The sequence below is a fragment of the Penicillium macrosclerotiorum genome (assembly GCF_028827735.1).
Source record: "Penicillium macrosclerotiorum strain IBT 26536 chromosome Unknown utg000003l_segment0_segment0, whole genome shotgun sequence".
NCBI lineage: Eukaryota > Fungi > Ascomycota > Eurotiomycetes > Eurotiales > Aspergillaceae > Penicillium > Penicillium macrosclerotiorum.
This window is the reverse complement of record NW_026643083.1, coordinates 373,548-390,433: the sequence shown is the minus strand read 5'-3', so window position 1 is coordinate 390,433 and position 16,886 is coordinate 373,548. Positions and strand designations below refer to the sequence as shown.

The following is a 16,886-nucleotide window of genomic DNA, read 5'->3' as shown; positions in this document are numbered from 1 at the left end:
CACAGATAAGCTTTCCCTTGGTTGAATTGCTCTCCAGCAGCTGATGCGCCTGCATGATCTGCTCAAACGGGAATACCTTCTCCACAAACACACGGAACGTGCCATCGCAGAATCGCGGCAGTGCATGCGACACCAGCGTGTCCCGCAATTTCCGCTGGTACTCCTCGTCCCGGCTGCGCAGCGTGCTGCCCTCCCACCCGGATGCGCTTCATCAGCAGCGGCGCGATGTTCACCCCGTCTGGCAGCTTGCCTCCGCCCATCAGACCTAGCAGCACCACGCGCCCGTCGCGTGCTGCCACGTCCAGGTTGCCTTGGAAATAGGTTGCGCCGATAAAGTCAACCGTGAGATTAACACCCGCCCCGCCCGTTGCGCGCTGGATCTCGGTGGCCCAATCCTCAGTCCGGTAGTTGAATGCCTTGGTCACGCCGAGCTCTTTCTCCAGGAAGTCAATTTTCTCCTGCGATCCAGCTGTCGCGTAGATGGCCTTAGCACCCGCTGCTTTGGCAAGCTGGATGCCCGAGATGGAGACGGACGAAGCGCCGGCGTGCCACAGCACTGACTGGCCCTCTTGGAAATCGCCGATTAGGAACAAGGCCTGGGAGGCGGTGATCCAGGTCTATAGTAGAATTGCGAAAAGGTCGCATTAGTTTCAAGTCTGGGTCCGCTCATCTGTAGATGTAGAAGCATGGAACGCAATAGATAGCACAGATAGAGAATGAAAGAACATCGAATAGGACAAAATGGCTCAATCATAACGCATGACGGTGACGAGCAGACTCAATGAATCAAACTCACCTCGGGCACGCCGGCCGCTTCCTCCCACGACAAGTCCTTCGGCTTGTGCATCAGCATCTTCGTCGAGACAGCAAGGTACTCCGCATATGCCCCTATGTCACCCTCGTAGATCAGCAACCCCATCTCCCACCAACCATCTTGACAATGTCATGAAAAAAACGAAAAGGACAATGCCACTCAAAAGGAGAGCACGCAAGCAAATGCATCAAATATGATGCACCATGAGAGAGAAAAAAAAAACATACCGCCATACGCCAACCCAAACACCTCATCCCCGACCTTGAAATCGCACGGCTCGTCCCCGCCAAACCCCTCCACCACGCCGGAGAACTCCACGCCCATGGTCGCAGGCGCTTGCGGTGGGACCGGGTACACACCCTCGCGCTGGAGCAGATCCATGCGGTTCAGGCCGAAGGCGCGAATCTTCACAAGGGCTTGGCCCGGGGCTGGAGCGGGCTTGGCGATGGTGTCGATGAAGAGGGATGTTGCGGGGCCTTTGCCGCCTTGGATGCCTGGGCGGGGGGGGTTAGTTTGGGGAGATCAATCGTGGACATGTTGAATATTGTGAGGGGAGAGAATGAAGGGGGTCGAAGGGTGGCTGTGGTTCGAATTGGGATCTTGGAGTGATGTGATAATAATGGTTTATGGTTGTACGTTGGAGGGGAGATTTATGGTGGGGGGAATTGTAGCTGGTGAATCGGTGATGAAGCTGGCTTACCGACTGCGCGCATTGTGGAAGCCATATTGAGTGATGGTAGTAGGTGAGGAGGAAAAGAGAGTTAGAGTGGGAGGTTTGAGTGGAGATATGGTTTTTTGAGATCTCTTGTGTCTCGCGGCAAAAGGATCAATTTCTTTTATATGCCGCGCAGCTTTGGTTGCTGAGGCAGCTTGGGCTCCGTCGGAGTTGTGCAATGCCAGTGCCCACTGGGGCGTGCATTTGTCAGCCTCTCTTGCTGCCAGCAGTCCCAGTGGAGACCCGAACGGTTAGTAAGTGACTGCGAGGTATCTCGACCACTTGGAATCCACGTCTCCCTACTCGAAGCCGCGGCATCAGCGGTTAACCGGCACAGCAACGGTGATTGCCGAGAAACCGAAGACCAGAGAAGAGAGAAAACACCATGATGACAAACTACAGGGAACACTGGAAGGTAGGAGGAGATCAAAGGGAAATAGCAAATGCGAATCAATTCTTCTAGCCGTATAAACGGGGGTAATCAATCAGAATCATCATAGCAGAGAAACAGGGGGAAAAAAGAAAAGTAATTTCACCAGCCCGACAAAGTACTCCATGCAACCCGTCACACCACGAAAACTTCCCATCTCCCAGTCCAGTCTGGTCCAAGGAAAAAGAAACCGCCGTCACACCTGCCGTCAAGACTCCACGTTGTTTTTCCAGCCCGTAATCGAAAGACGCCGAGAAGATGTCAGACAAAGGGAAAGATGGGTTGAAAGTAAAGGATTCAAAAGAGAAGAGGAAGAGGAACAGGTGGAGAGAAGCCAAGAAAAAAAGAGAAGAAAACTGCTAAAGATGGGCCCTGACATGAGTTCAAGTAGACGCCACATGGAAAGAAAGATTCATGGGAAACGGAGGATGAAACAAGAAAATCTCACGGGGAAGAAACAGACCATTCCGCGGTGCTTTTGGTGTTCAGAGTACCACACACATATGCAATAGACCAGAGCAGAAAAGTAGACAAGAGGAAAAAGGGGAACACATAAGTATCATACAATCCGATGAACGGACACTCCCGAATCCGAAGTCGCCAACGGACGAGATAGGGAAGCTATCACGAGAGAAGGTTCTTCAAAGACGGGCTCGCACTAGCACCAGATCCAGAGCTTGTGCCATTCACGCCAGGGTGCCGACCAGCCACCAGCGAAGGAGGCGTATCACCCGGCCGGTTTGGAGGAGTGGGCCCGCGCGGGTCAAGCCGTGCTTGGGCGACTGGCGGCGAATGCGACGGCGCACCTATTCCACGGTCCACTGAGTACATGCGATGCGGCGGGCCTCCGTTGAGTGCACTAAGCGACGTTTGCGGAGACCGATTGACGGTTGCCTGCACGATGGGTGGGGATGCCGAGGATGGGTATGGACGAGGCGGAGCCTGGGAGAGATGCGGTGATCGAGCAGTTACAGGACCATAGGGACTCTGGTGCTGATGTGTGGCATACGGCTGCGACGGGGGTGGCGGAGGGGGCCCTGCGTTGGCGTAAGGAGACGGCGAGGGTCCCGGGATGTGCGCCGAGGGGTAGCCTCCGAGGTGATGAGGTGGAGGAGGCGGAGGAGGCCCCGCAGAATACACAGGGGGTGACATGCCATTGCGCAGGCCGGAATCAGGACCCGGTCTTGGATCATAACCTCCCACATATCCCGAGTGCGCGCTGTGTGAATGAGCAGGGGGAAGGGGACGCCCAAGTACACCGGTCGGAGCAGAATGGGAGTGCGGCACAAAAGTGTGACCAGCACCGATACGCGGAAGCATGGGACGCTGAGCGGAATAAGGCGAAGGTCGAGGGTCGGGAGCGGGCTCGGGTACAGGTGGATTCTTCAAGTGGCATTTGTGGCATTCGTATGCTGGCTCCGGGGCGTCTCCATTGGGGTGTGCAGTGAATGAACCTTGTGCCAGATGACGGGAAGGGAAGGATGGGCTAGCAGAGTTAAGTCCAACTCCATTTGACAGAGGACCCCGAGGATCGGTACGGCGTTGACTAGGCCACCATCTGGGGCTGTAGTCAGCCGAACAGCGCACACATCTTCTAGAAGTCGTGACTCCAGAGACAGGCTGAGGTGCCGGAGCACGGTCTTCAGTGTCGATATCCATCTCGTCAGCCACATCCTCGGTCGGTGTGGGTGGGGGCTTATGGGTATCTTTAGGCGCTGCCAATGCACTACTGGTCGAAGCACGTCGTTGGGCTGCGCTGATGCCAGGGTGAGCCGGAGGCACGATTGATTGTTGCATATATGCCGCCTTGCGTGAGGTTCCCGTTAAAGTGAGATCAGCTTGCTTATATGTCCGAGCGAAGAGCTGCAGAGCATTTAGGCCATCCTGGCCAACTGCCTCACTGACCTCATGAACCGTGGTCGAGACACTGTGATTGGGACAGTAGATGACCGGCGTGGCCATGCCAGCCTCACTGCCCAGGCGGATAGTCTGCACGCTGTCCTTACGAGAGCCCTTCACAGGTGTGACATCAAGACCAAGGCGATACCCTGCTTGGAAAGCACAGCCGACATGGAAATGAGCATTGCATCCAGTAAAATGGCAAGGAACACAAGCGCCCTTGGACGATTTGCAAATCTTGCAAACTTCTCGCCATCTATCTTTGGGGATGGATCCAAATCCCTCTGCAGGCTCCAATTCAACCGCGTCACCGTACTTGATTTCAGGAGTCCACAACGTGCACATCACGTGGGCCCAATTGTTGCCGGCAGTGCGCTTCAGAGGTTCCCGAGGACCGACGGGTTTGCCGACCGCTTCCTGTCGCTGGCGGTACAGCTTAATGGCTTCGGTGACCATCTCCTTCTCCAGGCGTTCCTTCTCCTTATCTCGATCGGACTTCTTTCGGCTGTTGTTCTTCGTGGTTTCCATAAGGTCATGCTCGGTCCATGTAACAGGGCACAGGACACATTCATAAGTCGTAGAAATCGAAGGACTGCGGTCGTTAGAGCACATGTCACAGAGCCACTTGTTTCCGGCACGGTATGATGGCACTCCGTAGCAATTCCGATGAACAGTGAGGCGACAGTCTCGGCAAGAGACATGTTCTTCACCCATTGGCTCTACCTTGCTGCATACCGCACAAGGAAGAGTCTTTGCTCTTGGCGGATCAGGGACCACAGGAAGCCCTTCGGCGGTCTTCTCGGCCACCACAATCTTCTTCTTCGGCATAGGCTCCACGGATGTCGCGGTAGATGTCGCTGTACTCGGGACGTCACTGCGAGGCTTCTTCTTGTCCAATTTGTTTTCGGGCTGAAGCTGTGGGTTAAGATCAACTGGAATGCCGATGGCCACCGCTGTAGCTGCCGTAGCACTGCTGATGGAGAAAGGAGTCTCGGTAGCAACAATCATCTGCGCGAGCAGCTCCTCGTCAATACGTCGCCTCCAAGACTTGTTGCCACTAGCAGCAATTCTCTTTCCAACCTCATCAATGTCCTCATATTGGAGGGCGTATTTACGCCACAGCAAGGCACAGCGGAGACAAAGAGCGACCGCGAGCATAGGGCCCTTGTCCTTCTTCGCCGAGGGCTCAGAAGGAACCGTAGTGCCTGGAGGAACGCCGGGAGCACGTCGCCATTGTCGGGAGCTCCGCGTTGTGCAAAACTTGCATTGGAACCCACGCTTCTGAATCGCCGCTTTCTCGTTGTCGAAAGCGGAATCATCGTGGTCATCGGCAACGTCGTCAAGCAACTTGGATGAAACAACACTCTGCCGCCGCACCTCCTTCTTGCCGCGCCGCCCTTCATAGCTACCCCATATTTGTCGACCACGGGGAGTCTTCTTCCACATATAGTAGAATCGAACGATCTGGTAGTGTGGAACGGTTTTGACATGCTTGGTGATATGGCGCCACTCCGATCCGAACTTACCCACAGCCTGTTCGAAGAGTTTCAACTCCTCGGGCCGGAGATGAGGTTCCTTAAGATCCTTATATTTATTGACCTTCTTTAGCTTGGCAAGTGCGGCATCGGCATTGAAGCTTTCTGAGTATAGAAGCTCAAGAGCCTTGTCCAAGAAGTTGGTACAGTACTTCTCTACTCCAACATCAGGAGCCAACTCCCTTGCTTGACGCATATAGTCGTCAATGAAAGCCTCCCGTTCAGCGTCGCTCAGATGGGAGCCGGGCGCATCGTCTTCGCCACGAGCGGGAAGCTGGTCAGCGGTGGGCATTTTAAACAATATTTCGGCAGTGCGCGCCTGCTTTCCGTTATTCATTGTCACTGGTTCGTCCTCTCCGCGTTGAATATAACCGGTAGGTTGATCTTGAACCCACTTGGGCCGGGTGGCCTTCTCTTGCTTCGCAGCCTCCAGCGCTGCTTTGGAATCGCTGGTCAATTTGGTCACTTTCTGGCCGCCGCCCGAGACACGCGAATACTTCTTCTTGAGCTCGACAGGCTTCACGTATTCCACAGGACGCCCGGGCCAGGGATTGACAATGGCTTGGTGACGAGGTCCGAGACGGGAACTGGCTCGCGGGTAAATTCGATCATCATAGTCAAGAGCATCCTCCACGCGGCAGTGCATGCCCAGGTAGCGGTACGGCCACATCCGAGCCTGGGCCATCTGTTCTGCGGTTTCGGGTTGGGGCATCGAATCCTCGATCGCGGCTGGTGTGCTGACGGAGGTCCCATTTGTGACACCGTTGAGATGATGATGATCTTCTTCCTCCTCCTCCATCACCTCGTCCTCACCCTCGGCTCGGGTCTCCCCAATGAGAGGAGTATTGCGCGCCTCGAGTTTGCGCTCCTGGGCACGGCTGCACGGTGCACAGGCCCAAGCAAAGCCACGGGCAGGCTTTTTGGTGAGCGCCGGCCGAACACAACCCATATGGTAGGTGGAGCGGCACACCGCGCAATCCACCGACTCAGCATTAGCGGCGAACAGGTGGCAGCGCTTGCAGGTCTTGACCGCACCGGTCAATTCCTTGCCTTTCCCCATTTCCACCAGAATGAATTTCCAGCGGTCATCCAAGACACGCTTGACATTGGGCGGGACATTGACCACATCCTTAGTCGGAATGACATCGTATAGTCGATGGATATAGCGATCAAACATCTTGTCGTACCAGAACGAATCGCGGCCTTTCTTATACGAATTCATGTCGTCGATTTCGGAGACATGTTTAATCAGACACTTTCCGCGGAGGGACGAGAGTGGACATGTGTCCGAGTGCATTGATGCATACAAATATCGGGTGTCGGGGCTGTGACGCTGAATGTCACGGGGGCGATAATACCAATTCACCCGTAAGGCTTCGATCACGCCGGACTCTTTAGTTTTGGACGGAAGAAATTCCATAATCCGAGCCAAATAATATGGCTCGCCTGGAGGTTCACAAATCAAATACACATGATCTAAAATGCGATGATTAGCTTGAGCACTGGTTGGTGGATATGGTAGACGCTGGAGGCTCGCGTAGAATTTTTTTTTCCCTCCTCGTTCTCCAGAAAAAAAAAATTTTTCAAATAAAATACAACTTACCATTGACAGCAAATGTGGTACCATCATCTGATTTAATTTGGCCGTCTCTGAGGAAGGGGCCAGAAGCCTCGAAGCTCATCATATTCGTGAAATAGCCGCTGTCGGACTCGCCCGGGGCGGACGTGAAGATGCGCTTCGCGGCATTGCCGGTATTAGTGCTCGACGTCGGGGTGCTGGCAGGCTGTTTGCGCTTCCGGAGCGAGCCCGCGCCGTTGACATCCTCTGGACGCGCCGAAAATGACGAGGTGCCGGGAATTGACTCTTTCGGGGCAGACTCGGCCGCGACGGTACCCTTGGCGAGGCTGACGCCGTTTGTTAGACTCTTCCGTGGTGGTGCTGATGCCGTCTTTTCCGGAATGACGGGCGTGGAGGTCTTGACGACCGGTGACAGTTTGGCGGTCTTGGTGGGCGCCGCCTCTAATTCCATGTCGATGTCACGATCCTCAGCGTAGTTGGGCCGAGGCGCATTGCGGCCTCTCGATCGCGTCCCATAAGGGGCCGCAGCGGAGGCATTGGCCGGATCGGCCACAGCCTCCGGGGAGTTGCTGGTGGTCATTGAGTCGAAAACTTAGTCATCCACGGCAGGCATGGGTTGGAGATCCCAATTCCTGGATTCAAAATAGAGAGAACACCCCGCGTGACCAGCACGAAGGTGTGGTGGTGGTGTGGTGGGAATACTGTGGGCAGTCAGTGAGTGCGGACCGACGCTGTGGCGCGGATGCATGTACGTGGATGGAGCGGGTGATATGTGGGAAAAGTGGAAACCAGGGCCGGGGGGGGCGAAAATCTCAAGGCGGGCAGTCGAGAATGATATTGGGCGGGATGCGGGAACACCAGGAACAGGGAAGAGGATACGAGGATCAGAGCATCAGGGAGCAGGAAAGGGAGAGGGGGGGGGAAAGGAAAAGAAAATAAGGTGGGCACAGAATGCCAGAGTGGACCAGACACGCCCGTGTCAGATTGGATGCACTGCAGGGGTTTGGGAAGGGTCATGGTTGGAAGAGGCAAGATCTCGCACGGCTTCAATAATGAGCGGGATATGGAGGGTCTGGAGAGACAATAGAGAGGGCCAAAAAAAAAAAAAAGAAGAAAAGAAAAGTGACGGCTGGATTAGGCCGGATAGGCAGCGTCGACAGCGTCGACAGGGCAGCAGCGGCGAGAGGCAGGATGGGCCGATATCAAGGGAAATCGCCAGCAACCTAATCCAGGACGGAGATCACGAAAAGGATTCCGGGGGAAGATGGCGGTATATGGGAAAGACGGAAGAGGGAGAATAAGGCAATCGACGGAAGGCCGATGGCAGCATCGATAGGGAAGGGGGACTAGGAAAGATACGACTTACCAAGATCGAACTGGCGGAATGCGCGAAGGGGGAGGTGGAGGAGAGAAGAAGAGGAAGAGGTGGTGGGAGGCAAAAAAAACGAATCTGGAGAGACGCGATGGGGAAGAAGCGCTGCGGTACGAAACAAAACAAGCGCGCAGCCACCCGGCACCGAGCCAAAGGACAGCAGGGAAATTTCCCTCCAGAGACCCGGATCGAGCGAGATCGAAAACGGGTGATGATACACAAGACCCCGGATTGTCAGGACAGGAATCAGACGGCGGATACGCAATGCCCCAGATCGAGGCGGATCAGAGACAAGCGAGGGCGCGCGGCATATATAGAGGGCAGGCGGGAAGGGAGCAGAGGGGGTCGGAAGGGGACGAGAGACCGATGGGAAGTATAATCAGAGACGGAGACGATAAGAGGAGAATGGGGGAGTATGACGGGAATATAGATCGAGGGGAAGAGAGGGGGGGGGGAGACAGAAAGAGAAAGAGAGAGAGAGAGAGTATCAGGATCTAGAAGAGACTCGCAGACCTGCAAGAGAAAAAAAAAGACGAGGATCCCGAGCGTGCCCCTAGTCCCGATAAGTGAATATGACGGATCCTCCAACGCCGTCGAACGGTTGACCCAAAGGTCATCGAGGGAAATCAAATCCAGGCGAAACAATGGTCGGCCCCCGTCTTCGCGGCAGACCAGCAGGAGCCCAGTCCGAATCTACGGTCAAACGGAGAGGAGGGGGCAGGCTCCGGACAATAGCAATCCAAAATTGCGGAATAAGAGAGGTGGACTAAGTAGACGAGGTAGACGGGGGAAACTAGGGAGACTAGGTGAACTAGGTGGACTACGCAGACTTGGTAAACTAGGTAGGCTAAGTAGACCACGTAGAATACGTGGAATGCCCAGAATACTCGGAGTACGTAGAACAGGTAGAGAAACAGCGCAGGGGAGAAAGAGAAGGAATCGTGCAAAGGGGAGAAAGAAGAAGAAAAAAAAAAAAGGCCGCGCGAGCGATGTATTGGGCCGTTACGTCTCCCCTTGCTCGTCGATCTACGTGCTGCCGCGATACAGAGTATACTGGAAGGGGCAAAAAAGAGCAACAGGCCTGACCGGGATTGTGAGGAAACGGTTCTCGCGGCGATCCCCAGCACGGAGTATAGGGATCTTGAGGGACTTCGAGAGATACTATAAGGTTGATCCCCCGAACGGCGAATCGGGCGGGCAGCAGAATACCAGACCCGATCTCGTGTGCAGAGAAGGATGGTGGAGCCCGGAACCACTAAAGGAGAAACGGATGGTGTAGTTCGCGAGGACGAAGGGCATCCCAGGACCCTCCGAAGCCACCGGGACGGGGATTTCCTCACGAGGGTTCCTCAAGACCTCCCATCAGTCTCCTAGGGAATCAAAGCTGCAGACTCGATCACGCTTCTCGTCGGTCGGGGCTCTTGAGTCCAACCCCGACGGAGCCACTCGAGTCGAGTAAATGCTATCACGTCGGAGGCGCGCGTTTGGGGGCAAAAGGTTGACCGCACCTCTCCCGACCAAAGGGCCGGTCGTCTGCCCAGGCTGAGATCCGTGGGTTGCGCCAACAGACAACGCCAGTCATCTTCTCGCCCTCTCCATCACACCGTCACGCGAAGCTTTCCGATCTCTGCCCCATTTGAAGGGAGAAGGGGAGGGGGGCACCCTGTTGTGTGAGGTCTGGTTTGAGCTCTGCCACTTGCAGTTCCCATCCCGCCCCGTGGTGGATTTTCCCCGGGGCGATCGTCTTGGGTCCGACCATCGCCTGAGAATGGCCTCGGACGAATACGGGGGATCTCCTATGAACATTGCTGGGCAGCCAGTCTGTGTCTGGGCTTTCGCGTGTAATGATTCCCATCCAAGCCCAGAGGGTGAGGGCGAGGCCGTTCGTGATATTGTGGTCGACGTGGGCAAAAAGGGCACTAGCCGGACTCCACACATCAACGATCCCTGCGGAAAGATTACGGTACGGCAGGGTACGGCAACGGTACCTGGGACACACTGCGTCTCTGTGACGGAGCTGGGAAGGGACCTCCTGCGCCAGAAGCCTGAGTTCCTCCCCATCTACATGATATTCATTCGAGTGATGGAGCGAGTAGAGCCGTTCTATTTAGCCCCAATATTCCCTGGTCATCTGTCCTTTTTTTTTTCTCCGTAAATTTTTGGGGAGAACGGGGGGGGTCGAAAGGGGCTGGGCCAGAGCGATCGCAGATGGGTCTTTGTACCACATTGCACCCAAAGTATGGGCCGTCCTATCCTCCCTTGTTGCTGCGCGAGGGGAGGGGAGGGCCTGAAGAGAGAGGCCCAAGGTCCGAAAAAAAAAAAAAAAAAAGGAAAGGAAAGAAGACACCCGAGAGCGGATTGTCAATAGTGTCGGAATATTGATCGCATATCTCGCTACCAGTAGGGAATGAGGTTAATTGAAGGAGGCGTCGTATAGCCCCGATGCCGGATTGGAATTCCACGAGGAAGAATATATCGGTCAGTGTACCTGGATTATTATATATATTCATATATCTATTTATCTGATGTCAAAGAGAGAGGTATATATAATGTCTTCAATTCGTGTACCATGCAATCATGATGAAATGATCAATCGGTGAACACTCAGTCATCCATCCAACGGAGTCGTATGCTATCGTACGATTCATTCTTAACGAGGGGCTGTGACGCCGAGTGGGGGAGGTCGACTATTTCAGAAATATTGCCTGCCCGCGTGCGCGAGCCCCATCGGAACCATTTGGGCCAAGGCCCAGCAAAGCGAAGCAAGGGCGACGGGCCCCGCTATCGCTATGCATTTCAGACAATCCCGACGACAGAACTAATCAGAACGAATCGAAACTAATCAGAACAGAGATATCGGGATCGTATCATCTGTTTTATTTTGACCATGTTCGTTCCGCTCGATGGAAATGGTGTTTATGCTCCAAAAATGGTTCTGTTACAGAAGGATAGTGTGTGCGCGAGTGTGTGGTTCGTTATGAAGATCCTAAACCCCCATCCCTCCTCTCTTGTGTGTCCTTCTAATTATGCTATTTTATCCTCTACTTTGACTGAATTAACCATTGACATCAAAGCCTCGAAGATCGCTCGAATCGTTCAAATCCCTGAAAAAGAAACCCCCCTAATTTCCCTCATTCCGCATTTGCCTCGATTTTCTCTCATAAATTTCCCAATTTCGTCTTGGATTCCTAATTTAAACTTCTACCGCCCAGGCGGTCCAATGATGATCCGCCGCGCCGACAACTGGCCGCTGGTGGCCGAGAATGATTTGCTCCCGGCGGCTGTTGCGTGTCGCCACCCTGCATTTGCGTGGGCCAAAGCTCCCAGAACGTGCCGATAGTCCAGGGAGCGTGTGTGAATCAGACCGCCTCCGAGAAGGGGGCAAATTGCCGGACAGAGTAATATGCTCTCCCAATCCACCCTCCCCCCTCCCCAGCCCAATTACAGAGGGTCAAGCTCACAACAGTTTCAGTATGAAAAATTTGGGCTTATGACATGAAAGCCCGGCCCTGGAGCATAAGCCAGCCAACGTAGGACCATGAATTATGATCGCGGGGCCTAGACAGTCCTTTGTCGCTCCCTAGTAGTACGAACGATGCATCCTTTCAACCTTGGCATGACAGGGTAGTCCGAGACGAGAAACCCAGACCTTTGCGAAGCCTAGAAAACTAGCACGAGGTCATCTTACGAGAGAGAGTGATGCTGGTCCTCTATTGCAGCTCTCGCTGTCTCTTTCTTTCTCCTTCTCTTTCTTTTTCTCTCTCATATGCATGAGAACCCCTCCAACGCGACCGGTTCTCTCTCGATGCACGCTTAAAATGCCCGCCGCCCACTCCCTATCAACCTGCCCGCTCCGGCCAGGAATTTGATTCGCCCACGTTGCTCGAGTGGGATTTTGGACGGAGGATCCCAGTCAGGCGGTAAAAACAAAGAGCGGCTCGTCGGCAGCCTAACTGGGGTCTTCGCGACAGGTAACGAGTTGATATAGTTGGTTTCAGGGTAAATGACAATGCCTCTGCTGGATTGCCAGGAATGAGAATACGGACCTACATTACAACTCCCATTTGACATGGTAGTTTCATTGCCCACCAGTCTAGACTGAGAACCGTGTACTCTCTCCTTCTGATGGCATTGTGATCGAGCCCGCCATGTTCTTCGAGCGGAGGAACCCAAGAGAGAAAGAAATTTTCCTCGACTTGACGCCACATGCTCCGTTTCCAGGCCGGACTGGTTCCAGTCCCGCGGTCCACCGACGATGAAGTGCGCCCACACACAACCCACTAAGCCCCTCGTCGACATCTGTACAGATTACTACAGTACTCCGTCCCGACACCGTACTCGGCCCAACGTGCTCTGGACCAGGCAGCAGACTCAGCACACCGTAGATGCGAGCCCTAGAGTCAATCTGGCGTAATCACACCAGGCAGACTTATCGTGGGCCCGATCGTCATGAAATCCCCCACCTCAATGTGGTACGGCCCCTGCACCCCGGGCCCCATCTGCCGGCGGGATGTTGGTCATCATGCCCATGCCCATGCACTCGATCGACAGACACTACTCATTCAGTGCAAGGGGGCCCTGGGTTGGGGTCCCGGATTCCAGGCGATTCATTGTCAGCGGAGGAGGACATCATTCTTCCAAAAGACACGCCATTCGGCTTATATGATCGGAAGAGAGAAGCTGGTCTGGTTCAAGCCCACTTGCATTGACGGAGTTCTGCCTTTTGGTCTCGTGAACGCGGCGATCCAGGAACCGATTATCTAAGCTTAAGCTTATACTGTACCTCCTTGCCTGAGGCACCACATCCGCGACCAAAACACGCTCGTTACGTTGGAAAAAAAAACAACGAAGGGGGTGGGCAAAAAGGTACTGAAACGATGGACGATCGGCTCATTTCAAGTGTGATGCTCCCTCAGCCAACCTCATTCTTGCGTGAAGAAGCCCGAGGCGCAAGGCATGTCGACCCCGCTCCGCCATTCCAGTCCCGCGGCGTCGAAACCTCGATTGATATCGCACGTCGCCAAGCGTATCAGGTACCTCCAGTAGCGGGGACAAAGCGGCCATCAACGGCGACCACCGAGCAATCATTTTCTGAGACCGTCCTCGTAGGAACCGGCGAGTCTAAGCCTTTCTCACGGTGGCACGAGCTAACGGATGATGACATCGTGGAATCAACACCCTTGAATTCCGCCCGAGCTTCGCCGGCCCCTCCTGTAAATCGATTCCGGGCCAGCAGAATTCACCCAGGCCCCGGTTCAACACCCACCGACGAGGGATTGCACCAGCAAAGAAGCGTGTCCACCGCGCCGGGATCCAGCCAGAATCCTCTGCTCTCATTGGCCAATCCCAAGTACGGGCTGCCGGCGGCGCTCACGGCCAACTTCGCGGCACTGGGCGTCCAGAATATCTACCCGTGGCAGGCATCGTGTCTATTAGCCCGCGGCTTACTCTCGGGCGAGCGGCATCTGGTCTACACGGCCCCCACTGGTGGGGGAAATCGCTGGTGGCGGATGTACTCTTGCTGAAACGGATCATCGAGAATCCCGCCCGTAAGGCTCTCCTCGTTCTGCCTTATGTCGCGCTAGTCCAGGAGAAGCTGAAATGGATGCGCCGGATCGTCCAGGAAGTGGAGAGGCAGGTCCCTGGGGATGAGCCCGACGAGACTTCGTTCCCGTCCAAGCGATGGAAGAAGCTGCAGAAACAGATCCGCGTTACTGGGTTTTTTGGCGGAAGCCGGACCACGGCGACCTGGGCGGATACTGATATTGCTGTGTGTACTATAGAGAAGGTGTGCCGTCAAATCACTTGCTTTGGGTTGCATACAGCCTTTTTTTCCCCATCTCTTCTAATGTATGATGATCCCTAGGCAAATTCGTTGATAAATTCTGCGATCGAAGAATGTAGCATAGGGGACCTGGGTGTGGTGGTGCTCGACGAGTTGCACATGCTCGACGATGAGCATCGCGGATATTTACTCGAGCTCATGATCACCAAATTACTGCTCCTTCGGCAAGACATTCAAATTGTGGGCATGAGCGCCACTCTATCGGTATGGACCCCAAAAATTCTGACAATTCAGTTGCGATCGACCGGCTGATGTGGTTTCAGAATACGGAAATGCTAGCCCAGTGGATGAACGCCAAGTTCTACATTTCCACACATCGGCCCATCCCCATTGATGAATACCTTGTCTACGACAATGCCATTTATCCGGCAGCAACGTCCCGACAACTGTTTCAAACGGCATCCAAGCTGACTGCCTCGACCTCTTTGCACGGCTCGATTCCGCCGGATCGGATCATCGAGCCCTCGGCCTACGACGAACTCAGCAATGCGGCGACAAATGCCATGGTAGCATTGGCTGTGGAAACTGCGTCCGCAGGCTATGGTGCCCTCGTCTTCTGTAGTAGCCGTGGATCATGTCAGATACACGCGGCTGCCATTAGCGAAGCTATGCCTGGGCTGTCTTCAGAGCAAGCGGAAGAATTCAGCAAACGGTTGGATCTACTTGCGGACCTTCGGAGTCTAGCATGTGGCCTGGACCCCGTGCTAGAAAAGACCATTGTCAAAGGGGCCGGATTCCACCGTGCGTTGGTTCTGATATATCCGATGAGATGACTTTGCCCGACTGACAGATTTGATTAGATGCTGGGATGACAACGGAGGAGCGGGAATTGATTGCACAAGCTTACGATCAGGGTGTATTGAGAGTGCTTGTGGCTACATGCAGTTTAGCTGCTGGCGTGAACCTCCCTGCTCGCAGGGTCATTATTAATGGTGCACGAATGGGGCGAGAACTGGTAGGGCCCGCGATGCTGTATGAAGCCCCCCCTGTATTTTCTTTTTTGTTTCATGTTCATTCCAATGAAAACCCCCATGCTAATTACATCAGACGTCAAATGCGCGGACGTGCAGGACGCAAAGGGAAAGACGAAGCGGGAGAGACATATTTGATATGCGTGAAAGCTGATCTTGGAGCTGTCTGCGATCTGTTAGATGCAGATATGCCCGCTATTGGGAGCTGTCTGGCCCCCGAAAAAAGAGGAATGAAGCGGTATGGTCACCTCTTTCAGCATGCTTTCCGCCCCTCGCTGACTAGTATCTGCTCTATAGAGCACTTCTGGAAGCAGTCGCCACTGGCCTAGTATCTGGAGACGAGGCGATTAAAGAATATGTCCGCTGTACCCTTCTCTACCGAACCCTCGACAAAAAGCTCGTATACAGTATCATGAAATCAGCCCTCCAGGAATTGATCGATGAAGGGCTTCTGCTCTTCAGTGAAGACGAGTCCTACGAGGCAACTCACCTCGGCCAGGCCGTCGTTGCATCAGCATTCACCCCGGAAGACGGGCTCTTTGTACACGAAGAATTGAAGCGAGCCCTGCAAGCATTCGTCATGGATGGCGATATGCACATATTCTATATGTTTGCACCCCTGCAAAATTCCATGGACACGCCAATCGATTGGCAAATCTTTCGCGATCAGCTGGACCATCTAGACGAAAGTGGCCTCCGTGCCCTGCAGTTCATCGGTGTCCAGCCAGGATTCGTCAATAATATGTAAGTTGTCAGCATTCCTAAAGACCTATATCACGAATCCCAGACATATATCTCCAGGTCTTCGCTCACCATGTCCGCCACAGGGTTCAATCTGGCGCCTCTCTCAAAAAAACCAACCCCATCCAGATCAAACAAGCCCGCATCTATCGCCGCGCCTACACGGCCTTCCAACTCCGCGACCTCAGCAATGAAGTCCCCCTCGCCACCATCGCCAAGCGCTACCGCATCCCGCGCGGCGCCGTCCAAACCCTCGCGCAGCAATGTCACGGCTTCGCCGCCGGTATCGTTAAATTCTGTCAGCGCATGAATTGGGGCATGCTTGCCGCCGTGCTCGACCACATGCGTGACCGGCTCGAGGCAGGCGCCCGGGCGGATCTGCTCGAGATGGCGCAGGTCATGTTCGTCAAGAGCTGGACGGCGCGCTTACTCCGTGAGAATGGGTTTCGGAATCTACGCGCCTTGGCTGAGGCAGATCCAAAGGACTTGGTGCCAGTGCTTATGATGGTATGTCTTCGCAGTGCTTCCTTGTCTCCTTTCTACTGCTATGTTACGCGGTATAGTGCAAGGACTAGGTACTGACATGGCGCTCTAGGTGAATCCGCGGAAGACGCAGAAGCATCAGCTTCACCCTACCGAGGCTGAGAGGTTTGCGGCGAAGTTACTGGATAAGGCAGAGGCCATTGTTGCTTCGGCGAACAAGATATGGGGTAGGTGATTTTTGCTATCCTTGATTACGTGGGTATGGATTGTTGACTGACCGTCGTTCGGTAGACCGAGAGATGCAGCTAGAGTTGGAGGAATAAGCATGAAGCTTGGATTGACCTATTTTGAGCAATATGGCATCTGGAAAATCCAGTATTTAGTGATTGAATTAGCGTATGCATTAGAGAGCGTTGGCGCTTGGAGTAGATATTTCCTTTCATGGGATAATTCATCGAGATTCAGTCAAAGGGTCACCATACTATAATGCATTATAAACATT

At 54.2% G+C, this 16,886-nt stretch overlaps 4 protein-coding genes across 4 annotated transcripts; 2 read left to right on the top strand and 2 right to left on the bottom strand.

Moving 5' to 3' along the window:
- Positions 1–62: 62 nt before the first annotated feature.
- Positions 63–1,539, bottom strand: N7462_003031 (quinone oxidoreductase; the record flags this gene model as incomplete). Its single annotated transcript, XM_057074757.1, has 4 exons — positions 63–617; positions 797–933; positions 1,042–1,308; positions 1,515–1,539. 4 exons carry the CDS (start codon positions 1,537–1,539, stop codon positions 63–65), a joined length of 984 nt encoding a protein of 327 aa, XP_056934262.1.
- Positions 1,540–2,583: 1,044 nt separating this feature from the next.
- On the bottom strand, positions 2,584–7,552 carry N7462_003030 (DNA-binding E3 ubiquitin-protein ligase SNT2; the record flags this gene model as incomplete). Its single annotated transcript, XM_057074756.1, has 2 exons — positions 2,584–6,869; positions 6,997–7,552. 2 exons carry the CDS (start codon positions 7,550–7,552, stop codon positions 2,584–2,586), a joined length of 4,842 nt encoding a protein of 1,613 aa, XP_056934261.1.
- Positions 7,553–10,112: 2,560 nt separating this feature from the next.
- N7462_003029 (uncharacterized protein) lies at positions 10,113–10,499 on the top strand (the record flags this gene model as incomplete). The annotated part of the gene is made up of 1 exon (XM_057074755.1): positions 10,113–10,499. The coding sequence occupies one exon, from the start codon at positions 10,113–10,115 to the stop codon at positions 10,497–10,499; it is 387 nt and encodes a 128-aa protein (XP_056934260.1).
- Positions 10,500–13,221: 2,722 nt separating this feature from the next.
- On the top strand, positions 13,222–16,707 carry N7462_003028 (DEAD/DEAH box helicase; the record flags this gene model as incomplete). The annotated part of the gene is made up of 10 exons (XM_057074754.1): positions 13,222–13,812; positions 13,884–14,132; positions 14,211–14,393; positions 14,453–14,930; positions 14,990–15,161; positions 15,237–15,398; positions 15,458–15,904; positions 15,988–16,408; positions 16,497–16,611; positions 16,676–16,707. The coding sequence occupies 10 exons, from the start codon at positions 13,222–13,224 to the stop codon at positions 16,705–16,707; spliced, it is 2,850 nt and encodes a 949-aa protein (XP_056934259.1).
- Between the last annotated feature and the right edge of the window lie 179 nt (positions 16,708–16,886).